Source organism: Agelaius phoeniceus, chromosome 7, assembly GCF_051311805.1.
Source record: "Agelaius phoeniceus isolate bAgePho1 chromosome 7, bAgePho1.hap1, whole genome shotgun sequence".
Taxonomy (NCBI): Eukaryota; Metazoa; Chordata; class Aves; order Passeriformes; family Icteridae; genus Agelaius; species Agelaius phoeniceus.
The window spans coordinates 24657717-24680119 of record NC_135271.1 but is presented as its reverse complement, the minus strand read 5'-3'; the positions used below and the strand labels follow the sequence as shown (position 1 = coordinate 24680119).

Genomic DNA, 22403 nt, shown 5'->3' with positions numbered 1-22403 from the left:
CTGACTTTATGGTATATCTTGTTAGCACCTGTCCCCAGTGAAATTTTTTCCATTTTTGCAGTTATTAGCTAATCTCACTAGCAATCTCTCATTTTGCAAAGGAGTTCAGAAGTCTGAAATAAGAGGAATGGAGAAACTTTTGTTCATACATTAAACTAGATGAATAAAAACATTTCACTATGAAAACATCAATCTTTTTACAATTGCAACTGATGAACCCTAGGTCATAGCTCCTGAAGATGCTAGATTTGGTTCCAGCATAGTCTGTCCTTTTTTTTTTAACATGTTAAATTCACTTTGCCTGATCCAAGGAAAAATCTCAAGTTTATGGAATACTTCAGCTCAAACTATTTTTGGTAGCTATGAAACATGGATAATCATGGACTTTTCCAGAGCAGCTGGTGGTTAAATAAAAAATGAAAAATTCCTTTCCCTTTCATAAAACTTAAAAAGAAAAGAGAATTGCCATATGTATTACTTCTATGGCCCTGACATGGCCAGAAAAGCTTAACAAATAAATTATAGAGCAAATAAACAGTAAGACAATAATCAATAATGAGTGATACAATTGGAAGAAAATACTTGAAGTTACAGTGAAAGTACAATTCTTTCTGAAGCTCATCTAATTCATTATCAAAGAAGTCTTTTTCATCCAATTGTTCATAAACAGTTTTATGGACAACTAACAATTCACCATGTTCCCTTTAACAGAGACTCTTCCCTTTATAGTGAAATGTGAAGAGAGAAAATGAAAAGAAAATATTAATTTAGCTAATGTTAGGAAGCTATCCATCAATTTTATATTCCAGTGCCCCCATTATAAACCAGTAAGTGTGCCATGTCACCTAGTACCCTGTCTAGGTACCCTTGGTGTCCAGTGCCAGGTATTTTCCAAAGGTGGTGTAAGAACTTACATATAAAACTTACCCTCTAAAGGAAGTTCCCTTCTTAATCAGGAAAATAATCTCTGGAAAGCACAAGAATATAAATCTCATTGCCAAAATCTGCTTATTTCTTTTCCCAAAGTTAACAGCACTTTCACCAAAGATGCCACTCACCACAAACTTTGCCCCATTCTGAAGCACTGCTAGACATAACACTGAGAAAATACCACAACCTTAGCATCTGTAAGGACAGCTTTACCAAAGTATATAAAGTAGAATCTACTGCTGCAGCATCCTCTCCTCAGAATGACTCTCCCATGCTCAAACCTGTAAAAATATGTCTGGTATTGTTTTCCAGCTGAAATGTAAGGGATTAGACATGTTCCTGAGTTAATTCTCCACCTGAGATCTACTCTAGTGAAGTGAGTATGCTGAACTTGAAAGGCCTAACCAGAATACATCCAGAAATGCAATTCCTGATTCAGACAAGGTACACTACTTCTTTCACACAAAATGAGTTCTTAAAAATAAAAAATTAAAGGCAATACTGACTTGCCGTTATCAAACAGACATCAGGATTTTCCACCGTGACTTGCATCCAGATGTAAATTTCAATATTTGAATCAATATGAGGAAAGCTAATTTAATTTATTGCCAATTAAAATGGATTAAAGCACTGAGAAACAAAAGCAAATTAAACCAGCGCATTTTTGCCCTCTTTCCTCAGACTCAACTTCACACTTTGAACCCCCAGCTTCTCTGTCTCCCCTCGTCCAAGGCAGCACAAGGCAAAGAGGAATATGGGCATTGCAGTCAGTCTGTAACAGCTCCTTTCTGTTGCTCCATCACGGTCCTCTCCACAGGCTGCAGTCCTTCAGCAGAAACTTGTTCTGGCATGGCTCCTCTCCATGGACTGCAGTTCCTTCAGAAAAATCTGCACCTGCTCTGGCATGTGATCCTCTGTGGTCTGCAGGGAACACACCTGCTCTGGCACCTGAAGCAATTCCTCCCTCTCCTTCTTCTCTGACCTTGGTGCTGAGAGGACTGTTTCACCTTCTTCCTCACTCCTCTCTGTCATGCAGCATTTTCCCTTTCTTGCAGACCCCTCCCCAGAGGTGGCCCAGCTTCACTGATATGCTCAGCTGTATCCTGTGTCCATTGCAGAGCTGCCTGGAACCAGCTGTGTCCACACCAGGGCACCTGAACTCAACACAGAAGCACAAACTCAAAGTTGAACATTAAGAACTTCCTGGCCATCTCCTGTGCTCTCTTTCAAGATGTGCCCAAAGAGTCATTTGTGGGACACAGTGGGGCAGACCCACAGACTGATCTGGACTCACAGCAATACTTTTGTACTGATAAGGTGCTGATGCACAAAGTGCAAGACACTGCTGTCATCAGCACAGCTCTGCATTTGTGCTGACCTGTGTGGAGATGCAGGTGCAAGAGCAGAACCTGTGGCAGGTGCTTCCTCTGAGGACCTCTGGAGTGAATGGGGCAGTGGAGCTCACCCCAGTATTTCCCACTCCTTAAGCAAAATGCAATATCATCTTACATTTCAATCATGTAAGAAATCAAACTCCAGCACAATAAAGCAAAAAGGAAACCCCAAAACATGGGAAACTGAGGACTGAGAATTTTTTTAAATGAGAAATTTGTTTCTGTGCTGCTCTGAGTATGAGAAAGAGGCAACAGGAGAAAGGCAGAAAAGTAGAAAATCAGAACATGTTAAAACTATTTTCCCACTCCCAAAAAGCAATGAGTACAGTGGTAGGAGACAACAAAAAATATGGCTAGGCCAGTGAGAGGTAATTTTATGGCTTGTATTATGTGCAAAGTTAGAGATGCACTAGCACCTGACATGAAAAACCTGTGCAGCCAAGAAATTATTGTGAGGATATTGATTTTAAACCGGTAAAGCTCTCTTTCCACAGATCATCTGTTCTCAGTAGAAGTCAGATCAAGAAGGTTCCCACTTCCTCCATCTCCTTCCACGTACAGAACACCTCAGGTGTGATAACAGCTTTGTCAACAGCCAAAACCATGGAGTTATCAGACCAGTTTGCATTCAGAAGATAACCAGCACACTGAAGATAAAAGCAAAATACACAATTACCATTCTAGCTTTTATTAGATGTGAGCTCAGAGCATAAATGGTAAAAAAGTCAACAATTAAAAAGCAGTATATTAAAAAAACTTTTACCATCTAAAGTGAGCCATTTCAGCCATAAGAAATTGCAATCTTCAGCTGTAACTTTGAGAGCTTTCTATCTCCTGCAAGCAGTTTTTTGCAAACTTGTCTTCCTCTTCTGTTCTCTTGAAAGTTATCTGGAGTACTCTCAGAGGTAAGTGATCCTGAGAAAACAGCAACTGAACTAAGAGATAAAAGTGGAAGACAAGGGGGAAACACCTGCACACTTCTGACAACTGAAGTGTTCTCTGTTAGAAACAAAATTTCCAGTTCTCTCTCACATTTAATTTTAGCTTTAAAAGAAACAGCTATGCAAAAAAGTTACATAAACTTAACTTAACAGTGACCTGATAAAGCAAAACTGAACTTAGATCTATGATAGATTTTTAGGCCCAACTTATGATTAATTTGCAGAAGTACTGTTAAACTGTAAGCTGGCTGTGGGGAGAAATTGAAATTTGTTTTCTTCTCACTGCTGACCAGTGTTTGTCAAGGAACATATTTAAGAAAAAGTATTGTGTAAGGGCAATGCTATGTAAAGAGCAAGAATGCCTATGTTCACCATTATATTCTTTAGTTGTTTATTCCTTCTACCAGCTCCTATTCCTAAATTAAGGACACTTGAGGGTGACTGTTCTAGGCACTCCCAACTCTCTGTGCATTTTCCACCAAGTTTTCATACACAGAGACTTCATCTTCCCTTAAGCTGGAAAGCAGAATTCCATGAGCCATCCTTCAAGAGATGGAGCTGGAAGATTTTTCTTCTGCTCAACAAGCACTGCAGAACAAAGGGGCATAGCCTCAGAATTTGTCCCTAGCTCAGATTAAGATCAAACTCACAACAGAAGGCTCTCAGTTCATGAGACTTGACTATTTTTGACACCACTGGTATCACTAAACCAATGCAAATTCCATGCACAAAGAAAATTTGTCATATCTAGAACTGATGTGACGGATGTTGATCAACAAAAGGTGGTTTGCAGATAGTGTTACTGACATGCTGTCACATGACCAGGTAGATCATGCAAATGAAAAAGTGCCCTCATGTGATGGGACAGGTCTTAACTATGCATTCTGATATTAGATGCAAGACACTGAACACAGCACAGATGGAAGATCACCTACAGAGGAAGAAAAGTGCCAAACCTTTCAGGCTCTGAGCATGGCAGTTTTGAGGGGTAGTTTGGAATGCTTCATGCTCTGGATAAAAAAGAAAAAGTGAAAAGGCTTTGGTTATTTTAGGAAAAATACAACATTATTAAGTTAAAGCTTACTCTGTAAAAAGTATATATCTGGAAGGACTCTGGATAAAAGCTCTCTGCTGTTTCTTTATAAAACAAGCTTTCATTTACTTTAATAAAATGCACAGAGACAATAAAAAGATCAAGGAGGTGCCACTGGCCTACAGTTTCAGTATGACATGCAAAGATGGCAATGTATGAATGAGTATTCATTAACATTTAAGGACACACTCATAAAAACATTGAGATCTGTCAAAACACTAGGCATTTTGTTGAGCAGACCAGAGAGAGTCAGCAATAATACTAATATTTTGAAAAGGAAGATTTACTTTAATTCTCTATTGGATAATCTTCTTCCTCCTACCAAAGAAAGTGCATTACATAGAAGTCATATTATCAAACTTTGATCTCCTCTGTTTCATTCCTGCAGGTCCTCTCACAAGATCTTACACACCTTCATGCTCTCCTTGTTCCTTGAAGGCTTGTAGAACTTCTCGAGTGGGCAAGCAGAAAGAACAACTATGTCAGCACAGAGACAATCACTGTTTGTCTCTGTTTGTCCAGGCTGCTTTCAGGACTAGCACAGAGAACGTCAGTCTGGCACAAGGACACTGGCACTGAACTCCCTCTCTTACTGATCTGCCAACACACACCTCTGTTTCTGGCTCTCCTACTGCCATTTGAATACCACACCCAATTATGTTTTAAATAGTATCTACAGACAGAAACTGTTCTCCAAAGAGCAGAACTATTCCTATGATCCTTCCTGGAGCCACTGAACTGTCAACACTTGACCAAGGGAGAGTGTTGAAATGTTTACAGTATTTTAGTGGCAGTTTATGCTGTATTGACACCGTCCTGCTGTAGAAATCCAGACAAATTAGACAAATGTCCAAATGGCAGATCCAATAGTATGTAAGCTTTTGCCCTCTAGTTCCTTCCTAGTGAGGACCCAGAAATCAACTCTTGTGAAAGCACTATACTACAAACAGATTTTCATGATGAGCCATATCAATCCCTGTTAGAAAAAAGATCAGGAAGAGTGAGAAATTTAATTTGCTTCGAACAGCATGCTCTTGTTTAAACAGGCAGAATGCCATTAACAGAAGCCAGTACATGCCAAATGACCAACTGAGCCATGCTGCAGAGAGTGAAGGATGGTTGTAGTAAAAACATGAATTCCAATTACCTAAGTTAAAGATCTGACTACGTGTGCCCTAAAATATCTGCATCATTTTACCATAGATAAGTGGTTTATAATTAAATAATTAAAATAATTAAAATGGTATTCAAGAACTATGTGCAAACATCTATAGTCATATCTCCATTTTATTTTGAGGTATATACATCTATTTATGTATACATATGTATTTTAAAACCACTAATTATCCAAAGGTAACTTGTGTGAGGGGCTATCATATACATGCAAGGTGTCTTCTATCTATCAGAGGCTAACAGACTACTGATGAGAATTACTCCCACAGCTCCTATTTTCCTGTCCAGGGAAGACTCCTTAGGATGAGGACACCCCTTGTAAAGCTTTCCAAGCTTTTAAAACCCCTTCTGTACAAGAACAGGACGGGGTCCTAGTTGATAAACATGTACCAATAGTTTGTATGATACCGCATACTATTTATCATCACTCCTTTGAAGACTCTCCAGAAAAGACTTCAAATCCCTTCAGAAAATAAACATTTCATTTGTCATGTGCATCAGAAATGGAATGGGATACTAAGATGTAAGAGCTTATATTGGAAAAAAAAAAACCGAACACATGCACACACACTCCTGTTATTTGCTCTTCCCTCCTTTCCCCCCTGGATCATACCTTAGCTGCTGTTGTTGGATAGGCCAGCTGGATAGCTTCTGACCTAAAAAATTAACACCACCTGTTTTACACAAGGCTTGCTTCATTCATTAATGAAGGTTTTGGGGAGAAGATAATTGTTACTAATGGGATAGGCTCTGAAGTCTATTCCTACGAGAGCTTTGTTCAGAAAGGCAAGGCAGATCAAAGATGATTTTCTTATCAGAGACCCATAAAGAGAAGTAACTTTTCCTACCACCATCCTCAGCTGTATCACACTTTCTATCCCTAATGGAACAGAATCTTCCTACCTAAACATCTGAGAACCTATCTGCTTGAATAGGTTTAAGGGAGAAAATTGCACATTTGCCAACAGACAGACAACTTAACAGGCATCTACTATCCACAGCCAGAATCAGGAATTCAAGTGGTATGAAAGAGGCCAGCCCTAACAGCTGGCAGAAAGCATCCTTTCCTCCTTGTTTTATCAAATCTTTTCAGTTGCTGTGAATGTAAATGATCTGTGAAATGGGGCTCCTTCATACTCATCCCAGTAATGATGATAAATCCCTAAGCAGGCAAGTAAAAAACCTTAATGCAATTTAAAAGAACATATGTACTTATGATTGTGGGGAAGGAGGGAGAAAAACTGATGGGGCAAAGCTCACCAGCGTTTACCTGTGCAATGGACTCAGCAGCTCCTTCCACAGTCCAACAGTGAAACACTGAGAATTGGAGGGCCTGAGGGCATGGGGTTTCTGTGGAAGCCTTAATAAGTGTGAAGAAGGAGACATTTGGGCAGATACTGAGCTGCAGTCAGTGGGATGAGAAAAGCAGCAGGTTAATTCAGTTGGAAAGAAAAGATTTGTTTTCCTTGGTAACAGGTAAAGAAAGAGAGTCTACAGCCCTGGGCTGAAGCTTCAAGAGGAGTTTCTTCTTCATATCAGAAGCTAAGAATGGGCACCTCAGGCTATGGGGAGTCATTTATCGGCCTCTGGTGCTCACCAAAACTCAAGCAACTTTTCTGTTTTTAAGGGCAGGGCAGGCTTCCCTTCTCTTCATACCTTTAAATTCCTACCAGTAACTCACACTATCCACTACTGGCATATGGATAGACTCAGGAACTGCATCGAGCCCTTGGGCTCTCAACACCAAAATCCCCCAGGCACAGCCCCTATCAGCCCTCCCAGCAGGATCCTTGCTTTTCAGGAACTTCTTCCACCTGAAGAAGTCCTTCCACCTGAAGCTTCTCCCTGAAGCTGTCTTACTTGTTCTCCATCATCCTTAAAATCCACTGCGCTGAAAGAGCTCTTGCATTTCTCCCCACGAGCCCCCATAGCCACAAAGTAGACCAGTACTTTAAAAGAACAAGTAGTTTACATTTGAATAGGAATATTATACATTAAGTTACTATAAAAATATATATACATACACATATATACACAGACATTTGTGGCTCTAAATTTTGTGGACTATACAAATAATTTTGTACCACAAAAAGCATTCATTACCAGTATTGGTTTCCATCCAAGAGGCCTCTGGTCTTGAATGAGAGCTATAGATGTGTACCTTTTTACACCTTCTCTACATTTTACCAAAAGGTTATCTTTCCATGCACATACAGAAGCACATCTCTTCTTGTAAAGCAACCAATCACTCTTACAGACAACCAACAACAATAACTGGATAGGATAAGTGGATAGGATAACCAAGGATAACTGGAGAATCAGTTGTTCATTTACAGTACTGTTGAAGGTCAGGAATTCTAGATTTTCAAAATAAGTGCTTGCACACAACAACCACAAGAAAAAAGTAAACATTTGCAATTCCAACACAAAGTAATAACCAAGTACTTTGCATCAAGCTACATAGATTAAATCAGCCTTGAGTACTCTAATTCAACAACTTTAACCACTGAACATGGCAGCATTTACTTCTCATTTTTTCAGATACATAACAGTCTTCTCTGTAAAATATAGGTGGATATCAGTGAACAAAGGCATTAAATCAAATATAGAGACTGGACATGGGGGTGAGTTCATATTCCTCCTTCAGCAACATGCACAAAACAAGTGTAAAACACACTTTGAAAAAGAATGATTAAATGAAAATAAACGACAGTAATAAACTGAAATATGTATCTGGAAGACAAAGAACTGAAATTCTGTGAAAATGAAGAAAACTGAAGACAAAAATGTATTGACTCAAGAATAATTTAAAATAAATTTTCCAATAAACAGAATAATAACAGAATTGCAAGTCTAATCCCCAGCTTTTAAAAACAACTAATTCTTTATTGCTTCTTTAAAATTCTTCCAACTTTTTCTTCTATTGTTTTGAGAGTACCATGCAAATCAGGGTAGAATACAAAATAATTTCAGAACCTGCAATTCAAGATGGTTTTCTTCAGCTGTGAGCACTAGGTCAGAACCAGAAATACCATCAGAAATACTGTGCAGCACAGGAGGAGACTGTACCTCATGGTGGAAAGAACTGTGCAAAAACCAGAACTGTTAATGAGGGAACTAAGCAAGAACTGATGGAAATATAACTTGACTTTCCTTAAGCTTTTGCTCCAATCACAAATGTATTGTCTGCTTTGAAGAGAACTAAAACTGAAATAACCTCTTGCTGGTAATCTTTAGCTGTAATTTATTCTTTAGAAAAGAAGGATTCTCAACAAGGAGGAAAAATTCTCAAAAAAAAAAAAAAAAAAAAGCAATATAGGGGAAAGAGAATATAGGTTGGAATGCAATAGTTTAAACTTAAAGAAAAGCTGGCCATGATGGGATTATTGAACACAGCAGCATGGAAGGAGGTACCCATTCTGGTATGCAGTTTTTGAGCTGGAAAAGAGAAAGGGACTGCTGACTGAGTCCTCCAGAGCTGACATTGCAGCAGACAACATCCATCTGGGAGATATTTTGACAATTACCAAAACAACCTACCAGAAAAACAACCAACAAACAAATAAGGCAAGATTAAAAACCTCAACCAAATAAATAAATGCCACAGGCAAATCTTGTGGGATTTTACCTACCCAGGAATGAGTAAAGCATACTATAAAACAAGTCAGTGTAGATAATAAATATTAGAGGCTCTGAAAAAAATGGAGATTTTTTTAATGCACTTGCATGATAAAATACTGGCTCTTATTTAATAAGAGCATAATCCTGTTGGAAAATTCTAATGGGACCTAACGAGAAACATTAGCTATAAACAAATAATGTTTATAATGTTAGTTAACCTCAGAGATGTTAATATATGTTAAGGCTAAGATATAGCATTTAACAGATTTTGCACATAAAGGCATTTGGAACTCAAGTTCAATGTGAGGCTTTTGAAAGTTTTAGCTTGAAATACTCAAAATAAAATGAAAAAATAATTTTAAATTGCCACTGTTTAGAAGATGTTTGTGAATACTTGAATGTAAGGTAAAGTAACAATTTTAAAATGTTAATATTTTGATTCATATAATATTCACAACACTTTCTTCTCTACATAAATGAACTAATAAATTTCCCTGGGGTTATTTGTTTGCTTGTTTTCAAGTCTGAAAAAGAAAGAAGTCCTCACACTGGATTCTTCCACAGCATGCAGAAAAAAACTCCTATTTTATGATCAATTTTATGATCAAGCTCTCAACTACTTAGCAGGAACTAATAACAGAAAGGCTCCTATTCCTGTATAGAAACTACTCTGAATGTTGCTCTAGGAATTCAACATCTGAAGCAAACAATGCAATTGCTTAACTTGATATCTATGTTATTATCAGTTTCACTTCATTTACAGCTTTAAATTGATTTCAAGTTATTTGTAGGTGTGATTTTTTTTCTAAATGTCTGTCACACATTACACAGCTCAGTGCTTGTCACTTACTATGGCTTTACCTCAAATATTACTAAACTTTAATTTTTATCACATTCGATTTCCTAAAGATTCCTGGTAATTATTTTAATTGTATGGACCACATAAGTCTTAGAATATGTCACTTTTGAAAAAGATTAGTTTATTTTCTGAATGTTGTGGTGACAGCATACTTGGACATATTGCTTTGATTGCTTCCTTTGTTTTCTTGGGCTTCTCTTTGTTAGGAATGTATCCACAAGCCCTACATACCAAACAACAGCAGCTTAAATCACATTTGTCTGAGCTGATAGCTTCAAGTGCACAAAGCAAGAGGTAGATAAGCTGAAATGGCAGCATCCATCATTTTCCATGAGACTCCTACATTTAGTTGTTATGACCAACTGCAATTACAATACCACCGCAAAGGAAGGCTGCATGCATCAATGAACCTCATTATAAAGCCAGAACTTAAGTTCAAAGGTGTCAAGTCAAAACCATTCACTGTTACAATTCACACACTTTTCTTTATCATACAACCTTACATTCACCTGGAAACCTCACCTTTCTCCTCTCCTTGATCTTCACACCGTTAACATTATGATCAGGTCAAAGTTGCATTTTCTTAAGCATCCATGTCCTTTATCACTTTGAAGTTTAGCATCCTGGACCTTCCTTTTGTCACAAAACCATTGCCATACTGATCCACTTTGCTGTTGGATTCTGTGATCTTGGAGCTGACAGATTCTATGGTCTCTGTAGTACAATAAAAGTCAAGGGTCTCAAACAGAAAATGTGAACCCAGCATTGTGATCCACATTCTAAAGCTAAGGAATTAAATTGTGGAAGACCTTCAGAAACAATGAACAAAATGGGCCATTTGGATAGAATCCAAATTACTCAAAACTTGAAACAGAAGAGAGAGGTGGTGTTCCACGGGGCAACGGAATGACCTGGAGTTGGCAGTGAGCCCCATCAGTCCAACCAAAGCAGCTTTCTGTCAGAAGTACTCTAAAATATGCTTATTCTGAATGTCATATAGAACTTAAAAAAGAATGGCAGTACTTTGAGAGCACCTGCCTTTCCTTCCAAGACATTTAGAGTTCTCCAATTTGAAAATCCTTCCAGGCTTCACAGGTGAAGGTGAAGAACTATGGTGAGGAACTGTGGCAGTCTCTGATTTTATCTGTTTCCATAGACAATGCTTTCTCTCTTGGTTCTTGTTTAACTTGGCTCACACAAGTAACAACACCCTCCGTATTTTCTTCAGCTTAAAAACAAAACAAAAATCAAACACTGAAGTTCAAACTCTATTGACAATGCTTCAGCCCCAATAACTGTGCATTTAAAAGAAAAATATTTCAGGAACTCAAGCTAATAGTTAAGGCATATATGAAGTTTACTGCTTTTTAGCTTGATAGCCAGTTATGTCACCTACCTTGCTCTAAAGCATTGCAAGATGACATGAACTTGCTCCAGTAAGGCTCCCCTCAAGTAACAATATTTAAACCAATTTATAAAAAAAAATAAAATGTTTGGAGATATAAAATCCCTTTCACAAAAAACATCTTTCCCCTTTCCCACAGAAAAATAAAAAAACTAGTTAGAATTGTCTGAAAGAAGTCTGCCTTGGAGTTCCCCACTATCAACACATTTGTCTCCTTTCTTCAAGACATGCAGAACAAAATCCACTGTATTTTCTCTATTCTGATATTGACATATTGTTGAGAAAATGACAACTTACTAAGTGCTGGCTGGCTGTCCACAATCCGTACTGGGATAGTCTGCACATCTCCCAAGAGAATCTGCTGCACTCCTCCTTCCAGGCTTCTGGAGTCATCCACCCCTTCAGCTGGTACCAGCTGGCCCATGGCAAGCAGACTCTGATCAGAGGCAGGCAGAGTCCCAAAAGCAGGCACAGCAGCACTGTCCTGTGTCAGGCCAGCACCTTGCAGACTGTGCCCCTGACCCAGTGCTAGAGAATGGCTGCCTATTGCACCCCCCAGGGAATCCAGGAGAGCTGCAGGGCTGGGAGGGGAATGGTTATTTACAGCTAGCAGGGCTGTTGATCCGTTTGTCGAGGTAAATGCTGACTGCAGCTGTAATCCCTGTGGAAGAGAAGGCAGAAGTATCAACCTAGCAGTATTTACAGCAGAAGGAGTTTGCATTTAACAGCATGTATTGTCTAGGTGGCTTCTGACTTCCTACTCATTAACTCTTCTCAACACTCAATCCCAGTAACTCTAGGCTCAAAATGCACTTGAAAACAATTTGGACAATGGAATCCAGCAGCATGTAGAAGATTGCTTCTGACCATAAAGTTCTAATTTTGGATTGATGTTCAGTTTCAGGTCATTCCCCAGTACTGCCCATTCCCACAAGAGGTGGGTACTACAAGCTAAGCACACTGCTTTAAATAAAATGATATGAGATGGAGTCAGGCTGTCCTCAGAAAGAGAAGAAACAGCAAGCAGAATGGAATCTTTCTACAGACTGTATTTCTAGGGAAAAGATCACACATTTCATTGGGGTTCAGGAAATAGGAAGGCAGATTTTCAAAGTAGTTAAGGAAGAGAGATAAGAGAGCCAGCTTTGAAGGGAGATGAGCTTTTGAAGAAGCTCTTTTAGCATGACATTCTTATCCCTCCCTCTCCAGCCTTTCAACCTTCAAGTTTACAGCTCTGAGCTAGGAGCAGTTTCAGGATTTTAAGATATTTTCTTAAGAGGCTGGAGAAGGATTTAAAAGGAATAAACAAGCCTGTCTTATCTCCCTGCAGTTTTGCAGCTTTTTCATTATGAGATGACTGGACCGTGTGGAAAATGAACAGGTACTTGGTTTGAGGTAGAAACCCACTGCTTTTATCCTCTTGGTTTTGCCTTCACAAGAGACCCTAACTTCAAAGTGTCAAAAGATGGTAGTGGGATCCCTTGCACCACAGCTATATGCTAAATGTGACATGCAAGAGCAACCAGAGGAAGAGCTGACAGCGACTTCCAAGTCTGTGTTACCCAGCTACGTTTGGGATCCACTGAGAGGGAATGTGCTGTTCTCAGCTCGCCTCCAGCACAGCACATTTGATGTTCTGTAAATGACCTGACTGTACCTGAAGCTGTGCAAATATCTTGGGCTGAAGTGAGGAGAGTGAAGACAGCAGCTGAGCCGTTTCTGGTATCAAGGACTCCCCACTCTGGCTGGATTCTGCTTTGGTGATGACTGACTCCACTCCTGAGCTCCCTGTGGTGCCAAAGTGAGGAAGCGGACAGTTATGACAAATCTCTTCTTCCTGTCTAATAAAAGCCTCCCCTGTGAACCAAACAAACTCCCTTCAATCTCAATACAGATATATACATATATATATGCTGTTCTCTTTGCAGAACTTGGATGCTAAAGAAAGAAGACTGGGTATGACAAAAAGACAATACTGCAGGAAATTTGTATGTATCTGTACAGAGCAAAAACCAGAGGCACCAATAAATCTGTTCTTGAGAGCAAAGTAATTGCACCCTATACTGTGCTTTGAGTTTGTAGTCATAACATAAAAGCTGAAACATTTCTAGCAAAGTAGCAAATAATTTGACAATATCTATACCTGAGTAAGGGCTTAAAAAAAACCACAGGTATCAAAAGAAAGGGATTTCTTTCAAAATAAAAATCTACACAGGAAATTTTCCATGTCTCACCACTCCCTTCCCATCTTTGTGAAATTAGCATAACTTCTATGCAATATCATCTAAAGTCTATTTAATGCAAGAATGATGCACTTAATTTCCTGAAGCTTTGCAAAAACTGAGATTCGCTTATAACAATTTCTGCAAGAAAACTTCTCATGAGATCATTCCATTTCCTGTTTGAGCCACCCAGAACATTTTGGTTAAGCTTTATGCAGACACAGGCAGACAGTGCTTAGCTTCTTATTTCTCAGTTCCACTGTTATGGAGGTAACAGAAGAACTTGCCATGGAATGCAGATTAGTCTGGTGAATGCAAAAAAATTGAAAATAGTCAATTGCAAAACATTTTCTATCAGAAAATCACAGGAAAAATTTCCAGCAGTCTGAGTGGAGGTAGATTTTTCAACATATATAATGATCTGCAGACTCTTAACAATCACAACTGACCAGAAGACACATACAAACCTATAAATCTTCTTGAACACAAGTACTTCAAATATTTAGACTCTTTTGAATACTATACAGAGACCCCATATGCATACGTGAATGTTCACATGCAAGAAGAGATAGCAGTTCTCTCCCTAGGTTGTATTCTACAGTGACACCCCTGGGAAAAAAGGTAATAGTTCAAATCTCTACTTGCTACAAAGAAAATTGTATCACATGGAGTTAGGGAGTTCTGTACAAACAGGTTCTGTTACTGCCTGATTTCTTAAGTGTACAGTTGTCCCCATTTGGCACAAGTTGAAATTAAAATAAATACGTATATTAAAACATGTATGTATACATACATATATGTTGAAATGAAAACAAATATATATACAGTTAATATAAAAGTTCACTACATTTTTTGTTTGCTTGAAGATGCTAAATAAAAGCCAAATTTATAATTTTAATACTTCTGCCAACACCATCATGACTACACCTATTTTTCCACACATGCAGTCAAATAAAAAAAAAGAAGTAAACCAAAAAAGTTATGGCAAAATAATGCTTCTTAAGTTGACCTGAGTGACAGGACATAAGAGCAACCTCCTGGGAAGGAAAATGAACTTGGGTGACACAGCTAATAAAAGACATTTGGAGACACAGGTTATACGTGCAGTCCTACCATCTGAAGGTGCCGAGGCAAACGCAACCGTCACTGTTTCTGCGAGGACATTCCCACTGTCTGTGGTCCACTGCAGCTGAAAGGAAAAAGAACTCAGCTCTCAGAAAGGGTGCAAGCTTGTCTACAAGAACACAGGCTCAATACAGGACTGATAAGAAAATAGTGTCTAAAACTACATTTTCTTATTTCTTTATAATTATGCATTTTAGGACCTCTTGATTCACAAAAAAAAATACTGTAGAAGATTTTTAAACATGCACTTTGTATCAGGAAGATTATCTGCTTTATCTGCTCATAACAGTTTAATAGAATTTAAAATATAGAATAGTCAAACCATTTGGCTAACAAGCACACTCACTCACCTGGGCTACACCAGTGTAGGGAGAGGGAAAAGACTGATGACACAGCATGATTTAACAGTACTGTTTGTCAAAGCTCATTTTAAATCAGCCATTTCTTAGCAGTTAGTCTCATAACTGGGAAAACTAGGATCACTGTCTACCCTTTATTACTCAATACGTGGAAGAAAATTAAGGAACAAGATTTAAGAGTTACTGAGCATTCAGAAGATTCAACTCCAACCTCACTGCACTTACTATAAAGTGCATTTATTACTATTAACATATTCAAAATGTTTATGAAGTCCTAATTTAGACAGCACCTGAGACACACTTCATCCCCATCTTTTCAGCTACTGAAAAGTCGTAGTAACTTCTTCAAAACATAGACAGTGACAAAGCCATGAATAAAATTTTATGCCACATGTCAATTTTTCTACACCAATGGCTTCCAGTTCACGCAGTCATCAAGAAGTGCTAATATTGTGTAATTTGTCAACCAACTAACAGCAATCTACTGCTGACAAGATAAATACTGAATAAGGTCAGAAGATTTTATTCACATTTAATCCAGTCTTACTCAGCCACAGATTCCACTGACAATATTGCTGCTGGAAATATAAAGTCACAGAAAATTTTGGATGAAATACAGCTAAGTGGTAAAAATGAAGATTTCCAGTATTTAACTCCAAAAATCAAAAAGATACACAAAGGCCAACATACCGTTGCTGGGATACTTTCTGAATTATACACCATCTCTCCATTCCTGAGGGACTTCTGCACTTCATGAATGTGATTCTTGATGTCATTCACAGTGGGGAAGAAGGACAGGTTATGTCTTTCTGGCACTTCATCAGGTGTGAACAATTCTCTTTCCACATACTTTCTGTCATATGTTAAAGGACATTTATTACCATACTTATATATATTCCACTACTTCCTGCTGTTAAGAGACCCTGCTACCTTCTCCCTCCCCTTGTTGCAATGACAAGACAAAAGCAAGCTAGATGATCTACTGAGACAGTTCTTTGTGCATTGGCTACAGAATTTGGAATTTAAAACCCCCATTTATTCAAGGAACTTTAAAGAGTACAGCAGCTCTTACAGGAGGCTAGCTACAATGATATGAAAAGATATCAAAAGCTGGGAAAAACAGACTTATGACATCTGGAAATTAGATTTAGTAATGCACCAGCATTGCTCTTTAGCTGCAAAGCAAATTAATCAAATACAAAAGCAGATATAGCACTATGTACTGAGCACTGCACACAGTTCTGTACCTTAGCTGCTTCCTCACTGCATAGACCTGCTCTACTCCCTGAGACACCAGTTCTCGTATCTTGTCTGCCACTTGAGGATGAAGTCGAGAAGGCAGAGTACTGTTCTCATCCCTAATGACCTCCTCCTCCTCCTCAGGAGAAGACATAGAAAGATGGGATGGTGATGGAGGGAGGCAGGAAGTTTCCATCTCATGATATTGGTGCGCTTGCTGAGTAGGTAACTGTACATACCACCTAGCAAGAAGGAGAGAGGTTATACACACAATTCTCAAAAAAGGCAATAAATCAGTGTCTTGGGGGGAAGAGTCTGAGGACTACCAACAACCTAGTCAGTGTGACAAGTTTTTACAGCCCCTGAGCAAGATGACATCTTGCAGAACTCAGGGCCCTCTCACACCTTTCAATGCAAAACAAACGAGATCAACCCTAAAACAACACAACTATTTCTACTAATACCCTGCAATATCAAAACACCTGCTGAAGTTCCATAGCTTAGTGCTTTACCAAATTAATTACATTTACCAAATTAATACTTCACTGCCACAGAAGTCTTACTGACATTGTAGATTTTTTTACTATTAACAAGTGACTCGGTAAAAAAAAAAAAATCAAGTAAAATACTGCTCTTTTCTGCTTCATCTGTGAAAATAAAGAAAAAAGTGGAAGTTTCACCTGAGGACACCACCAGCATCTATCAAGTTCTTCTTCAGCATGTTGAATGCTTTCTCCTGCTCCATTCTTATGATTTTCTTGTCAATTTTAGGGTCAGTAGGAACCCTGTATTCTGGAAACTTTTGGACCTTTTTAATATAGATCCTTCCAAGGAGGAATAAAAAAAATTCTCCATCAGTATACTTTGTCCTTGGGAAGGGAAAGGCAAAAATTCCACTTACTTCATATCAGGCATTAATATAGAAAAAATTCAAGCAGAGTGATGTCAGGTGTGAGGAGCCTCTAAAAGAACTGCAAAATTCTTAAGGCTACATTAATAGATATGGATGCAGACAGACACACTTCTGGTCTGGTCTGGAAGCCACTCAGCCAGAGTGATTTTACTCCTCAACAAAAGCCCTTGTCCCTCACTATAGTAAAAGCACAACACCAATTGTGAACAGGCTGCAGTTCACCCAGCCATGCAGAATTAAGCACATACAGACCTAGCTGCAACTATCATCAAGCACGCTCTTAGCTCAGTAAAAACTGAACAAGCACCCAGGAGAATGCTCAAGGGTGAGGAAAAAAACCATTAGTGTTGAAGAAGGAGAAAATCCCCAGTGAACAGGAAGAACTGTAACTCCTTCAGCACACAGGACATGTGCTAAATTAGGATGATTGACTGATATCAGTGCAATTAAAAGCCTGAAGAAGAAACAACAAATAACATGACAAAGTTTTAGAAGCAAAAAGAATTACCACAATAACTTGTGAATGCTCAGGTAGATAATGTACTTCATAGAGTGATGTACTGCTACTTTGCATTCAGAGAACCTATCAAATTTCAGCCTTATTCAGTCAGACAGGACAGCATTTCCTCCTTACTTCTAAATGAGTATCAACCCCAAATTATCAAGGAAATAAAGCAAAAGAGCTACTGTGAGTATCAGCTACCATCCCAAACCAGTGCTCTGTCATGGCTCACAGAAAGAATGCTTTCCTAGAATGCTCAGTCACTCTTACAGCTTTATATATAATTCTTACCTTGCTGGACAAGTGGCTTTGTACAGCTGGCTAGAGGTGCTTTCCTGCTCACCAGCTTTTTTGGGCTGAAATCCTTTCCTCCTTGGTCCATATTGGCACTCCATTACAATGGCTCTGCTTCCTGGAAACAAAGTAATGCGCTCTGTTCAAGCAACCACGTAATTCATTACAGGAAAATACTAACTACAGAAGAGATGAGGGTTTGAAGCAGTCATTTCTGCTTGCCATCACACTCTTCAGAAGGCAGAACCCTCAGGTATAGTAAGCAAATACAATGCAAATGCCTCTCTCTCAGCATGTAAGAACACAGAGCACTTTAAACCATTTCTCAAACTTATTACACCTCACAGCGCTCCTTAACATATGTGAGGGCAAAATATTGGACTTTGCCCTGGTGAGCACCAATACTTTACAAGATCAGAAGTCTTGTAAGCTACCAAAGGAGCACAATACTGGTAATAAACATAAAAAGCAAAATGCCCAAAACAACAGAGAAAATCCCCTGCTGAAATCAAAGGTGTGATGGTTTTGGATGGGATAGAGTTAACTTTCTTCACAGCAGCCAGTGTGAAGCTGTGTTTTGGATTTGTGCTGGAAACAGTGCTGATAACACAGGGGTGTTTAGTTACTGCAGAGCAGGGCTTACACAGAGTCAAGGTCTTTTCTGCCTCTCACCCCACCCCATCCCACCAATGAGGAGGCTGAGGGACACAAGAAACTGGGACAGGACACAGCTGGGACAGCTGACCCAAAATGACCAAAGTCATATTCCATGTCATATGGCATCATGTGCAGCATGTAGGGAAGCTGAGGGAAGGGGGAGCATTCAAAGTTAGAGTGTTTGTCTTCCCAAGTAACCATTACAAATCTGTCCTGGGGATGGGAAGTTGTGAATGAATTCCTTATTTTGCTTTGCCTGTGTGCGTGGATTTTCCTTTACCTTTTAAACAGTTCCTATCTCAGCCCATGAGTTTTCTTAATTTTACCTTTTCAATTCTCTCCCCATCCCACTGGGGGAATGAGTGAGTGGCTCTGTAGTGATTTCCAGCTGGGGTCAAACCATGAGACAAGGTCAGCAGACATTTCCAGCCTCTTGGCTTAAATCAACACTTCAGACCTTGCTGTTCCATAAAAGCTCAGCCTTGCAGTTAAGAAATCTTAACTGCTAAATAACAGTTTCAGCACAGCACACCCATACAAAACCAGACAAGCTCAAACAAATATTGCTTTGCTCTAAACTCAAATTAAGTGACTTCTTCCAGTCAGACCTCTAACAAAAAGGGATTGACAAGCAAGCATTAAAGTGGTCAAGAAAGGAGCATCTTCCAAATTTCTTCCACATCATGTTTAGTTATCTTTTATTTATACTTTGTGTATTCAAGTTTGCAGGCAAGGAGCTGCCTATGCCACAAGTGATATACCCAGAAACTTCTGAAGTATTATATAAAAGCAACATAATGTGTTTCCATATGATACCAAATGATCTAGATGAAACTAAAGATGTCTCATATGCATGTTGGGGGAAAAAAAAGGGTAAGTTGCTTTGATTTTATTCTTAGTTTTCTTTAATCTCACAGTTTATGGCTGAAGCTTTAAAACTGGTGCTAACATTTCCCTTTTTCAGTAACTTTCAGGGGAAAAAAAGAAGAAAAAACCCCAAACATAACTTACATTCCTCTCACTCATTTTCTCGATGTAGCAAGTAAAGCCCGTTCAGTTTATATCCAAATTACACTCTTGGCAATTTCACATATGTACTGCATGAGCTAAATATGTAATTATCAAGCTGTGAAGTCTGCATGAACATTTCAAAAAGAACCCCAAACGCCAAAAGTCTCTCTGCTGAGGTCTGTTGATGTTTATCTTGCTTGTTTGTTTGGTGTTTCGAATTTATTTATTTATTACTTTAATGTTTGCAATTTAAATAGTTTATTGACTCCTGTGCAACAAACTCTTCTAAAGATCTTCAAGTTAGGCAAGAATAATCGAACAAGCTCTTACCCTTACAAGAACTTTCAGGTCCTAATACAGCAAATGAGACCTCTCCCTAAAGACCTCATCACAAGAACCCTAATGAAATGGTACTTAGCTAATCTCTAAAGGACAAAAGGAAATAATCACAGCAAAACATAAAAAAGGAAACAAGCTCCTTCAGACTCTCACAGCAGTGTGCAAGCTGTTCCATTTTTTATGTTTGTGTCTTGACCTTATTAGAACTAGGGAGCAACATAAAGATTTTTATTTGTGGCCAGCTGGGAGCTGATGTTGAAATTTTGCAAGTATTTATTAAAACAAAAGTTAGTTACCTGCATTGACAAAGGGGATCCCATCATATGGGACATACTGGGATTTCCACATCAAGCGTGTGGCGGGTTTGGCGGGGCTCGGAGACTGGCGCGTGCCCCACACGCTCTGTGTCTGCTGCTTGTGGAGCGCCAGGACGCTCTCTAACTCTGCCTCGCTCACGCAATAGCCGCGGTACGAGTCCCCAATTCTCTGCGTGGAAAGGACGGGAAATGACAGCATTATTCACCCAGCTGACTGCTCACACTACACGTGAAAACACTCAGGGACTCCGGCAGGTGAGAACACAGGCCCAGATTTTTGGCACTCCATGTTTTTTGTCCCCACAGTAGTATCCTCATAAAGAGATTTATCGTGGGATCTAACAGAAGAGCAATCCCCACTGAGGTTAGGAGTTTGTCAGTCATTCAAGACCCTGAGAACACCAAGAGCCCCTGAAAAGGTTACAGTCACTGTCAACTCTGATTTCCAGAGGACAACTTCACTCCTGCAGTTTACCACCAACACACACTTCTGTTGCAGTCACTGACTAGACAAATTAGTATTAGATGAAGTTTTTCACTTGACTGCCATAGAGGAGCTCTGAATCACTAATAATTGTCTCTGCATCCACTGCAACACACACTGCACCTGCCCATTCCACCAGTAACTGTCTCACCTACTTAGTGCACTAACTCTGAAATTAATGTCTTACACAACATCCCTCCCAACCTTCGAGGCACTCTTGATTCTCAGCATTACACAGAAACTAACTATACCAGATTTGCCATGTGCAAACCGATGATGGTTTCATTAACTCTGCTAATGTCAGGGCAACTCCACAAAAATTGCACCTAACTTGACTCAAAGAAGTTATCCAGCTACTCAGTAGTTCCTACTCCAGCTACTCAGTTCTATCGCAGTTGGTTCGATGCTGGTCTGCAAAGGCCACAGCCAACAAGCAACAAAATTACTGGAACAAAGAACTTTTCATCCAAACTCAGAATGCAACACTTGCTTGTGTTCATATGCAGCTGAGGGTCAGGCTGGCCAAGCAACTGTAACAGCCAGAGTAGTTTGCCAGCTCAGTCTTAAAGTGTAACTGTGGGACAAACACGTGGTGAATGAGTACTAAGGTCTGATAGATTTGTTTTGCCACCTTCGCTGACAGAACAGTTAGGTGTTTAAATAATACTGACAGCAAAAGAGCAACAGTGTCTCTCCAAGGTTATCAACAGATACCTTAGCAACAACTGCTTAAAACCTGCCTCATGCTCATCTAAGAAAAACAGAATGTCTGTGGTTAGCGAGACCTAAAGTCAACAATGAACCAATGAAGATCCTGTGAATGAACTGGGCCAGCACAGTGCTGCTGCTGGTGCAAGGGCAGACACGGAGGGTTATGTGTGCACTGGGTGTGAGGCACTGGCACACGAGCTGCTCACACCTCAGAGTCACTGCTCTGCAGGCACTGCTGCAGCAGCTGACCACGTCTGCACAGGCTGCACTCACACGGCTGTGGGAGCAAGAGACAGTGGCAATTGTTTAGCTAGAAGTTATAAACAATAATAACTTCTGAACAAAACTTGATCTGAAAAATTCAGGAGAAGCAAAGCAGCCTGAGAAGTACCAGAACTTCTTTCTTTCCAGAAGTCTGGGATGTTGCCTTTCAGAAGAGGGATTACAGCACCATTGCACATAATAAATGCTGCAAAACCAGCTGGGTTTTTTTTCCATACCTTATACCTGTCACTAAAAATAGGTCACTGACTTTATTCTAGAGAGATGAGAACACTGACAAACCACTGTGCCAGAAAAGTAGCAAAAACAGTTAAGGTACTCTCTCCTATTCTGGTTTCTGCCCAAGTTAGATCATTTTCCCTAAACTGGTGGAAGAGGAGGAGGAGGACAAGAAGAAAACCATATAGCACATAAGATCCCTGCTTTCTACAGGCTTGACAAATAGCAAAAAAAATGGACAAACAAGACTAACTTCTTCAGACAAATAAATTAACTAAATTTTGTATAGTTAATTAATGCAGTTTTAAATTAC

The 22403-nt window shown here is 39.3% G+C and overlaps 1 protein-coding gene across 13 annotated transcripts in view; it reads right to left on the bottom strand.

Moving 5' to 3' along the window:
- Window positions 1-3157: 3157 nt before the first annotated feature.
- CARF (calcium responsive transcription factor) overlaps window positions 3158-22403 on the bottom strand; it is a 30884-nt gene continuing 11638 nt past the window's right edge. For 3 of the 13 annotated variants that reach the window (XM_077181276.1, XM_077181278.1, XM_077181285.1), the window contains 13 exons: window positions 20374-20563; window positions 18068-18188; window positions 17042-17185; window positions 16370-16603; window positions 15813-15975; window positions 14752-14827; window positions 13074-13204; window positions 11714-12077; window positions 10534-11239; window positions 6802-6933; window positions 6145-6187; window positions 4222-4275; window positions 3160-3239 (listed from right to left, as the gene is read on the bottom strand). In XM_077181276.1, the coding sequence (XP_077037391.1) occupies window positions 11121-11239; window positions 11714-12077; window positions 13074-13204; window positions 14752-14827; window positions 15813-15975; window positions 16370-16603; window positions 17042-17185; window positions 18068-18188; window positions 20374-20563 (1542 nt within the window). In that variant the 3' untranslated portion in view covers window positions 3160-3239; window positions 4222-4275; window positions 6145-6187; window positions 6802-6933; window positions 10534-11120. Of the gene's footprint in view, window positions 3240-3259; window positions 3854-4221; window positions 4276-6144; window positions 6188-6801; window positions 6934-10533; window positions 11240-11713; window positions 12078-13073; window positions 13205-14751; window positions 14828-15812; window positions 15976-16369; window positions 16604-17041; window positions 17186-18067; window positions 18189-20373; window positions 20564-22403 lie in introns of those variants that run through there. The other 10 variants (XM_077181287.1, XM_077181277.1, XM_077181282.1 and 7 more) reach the window with 10 other exon arrangements.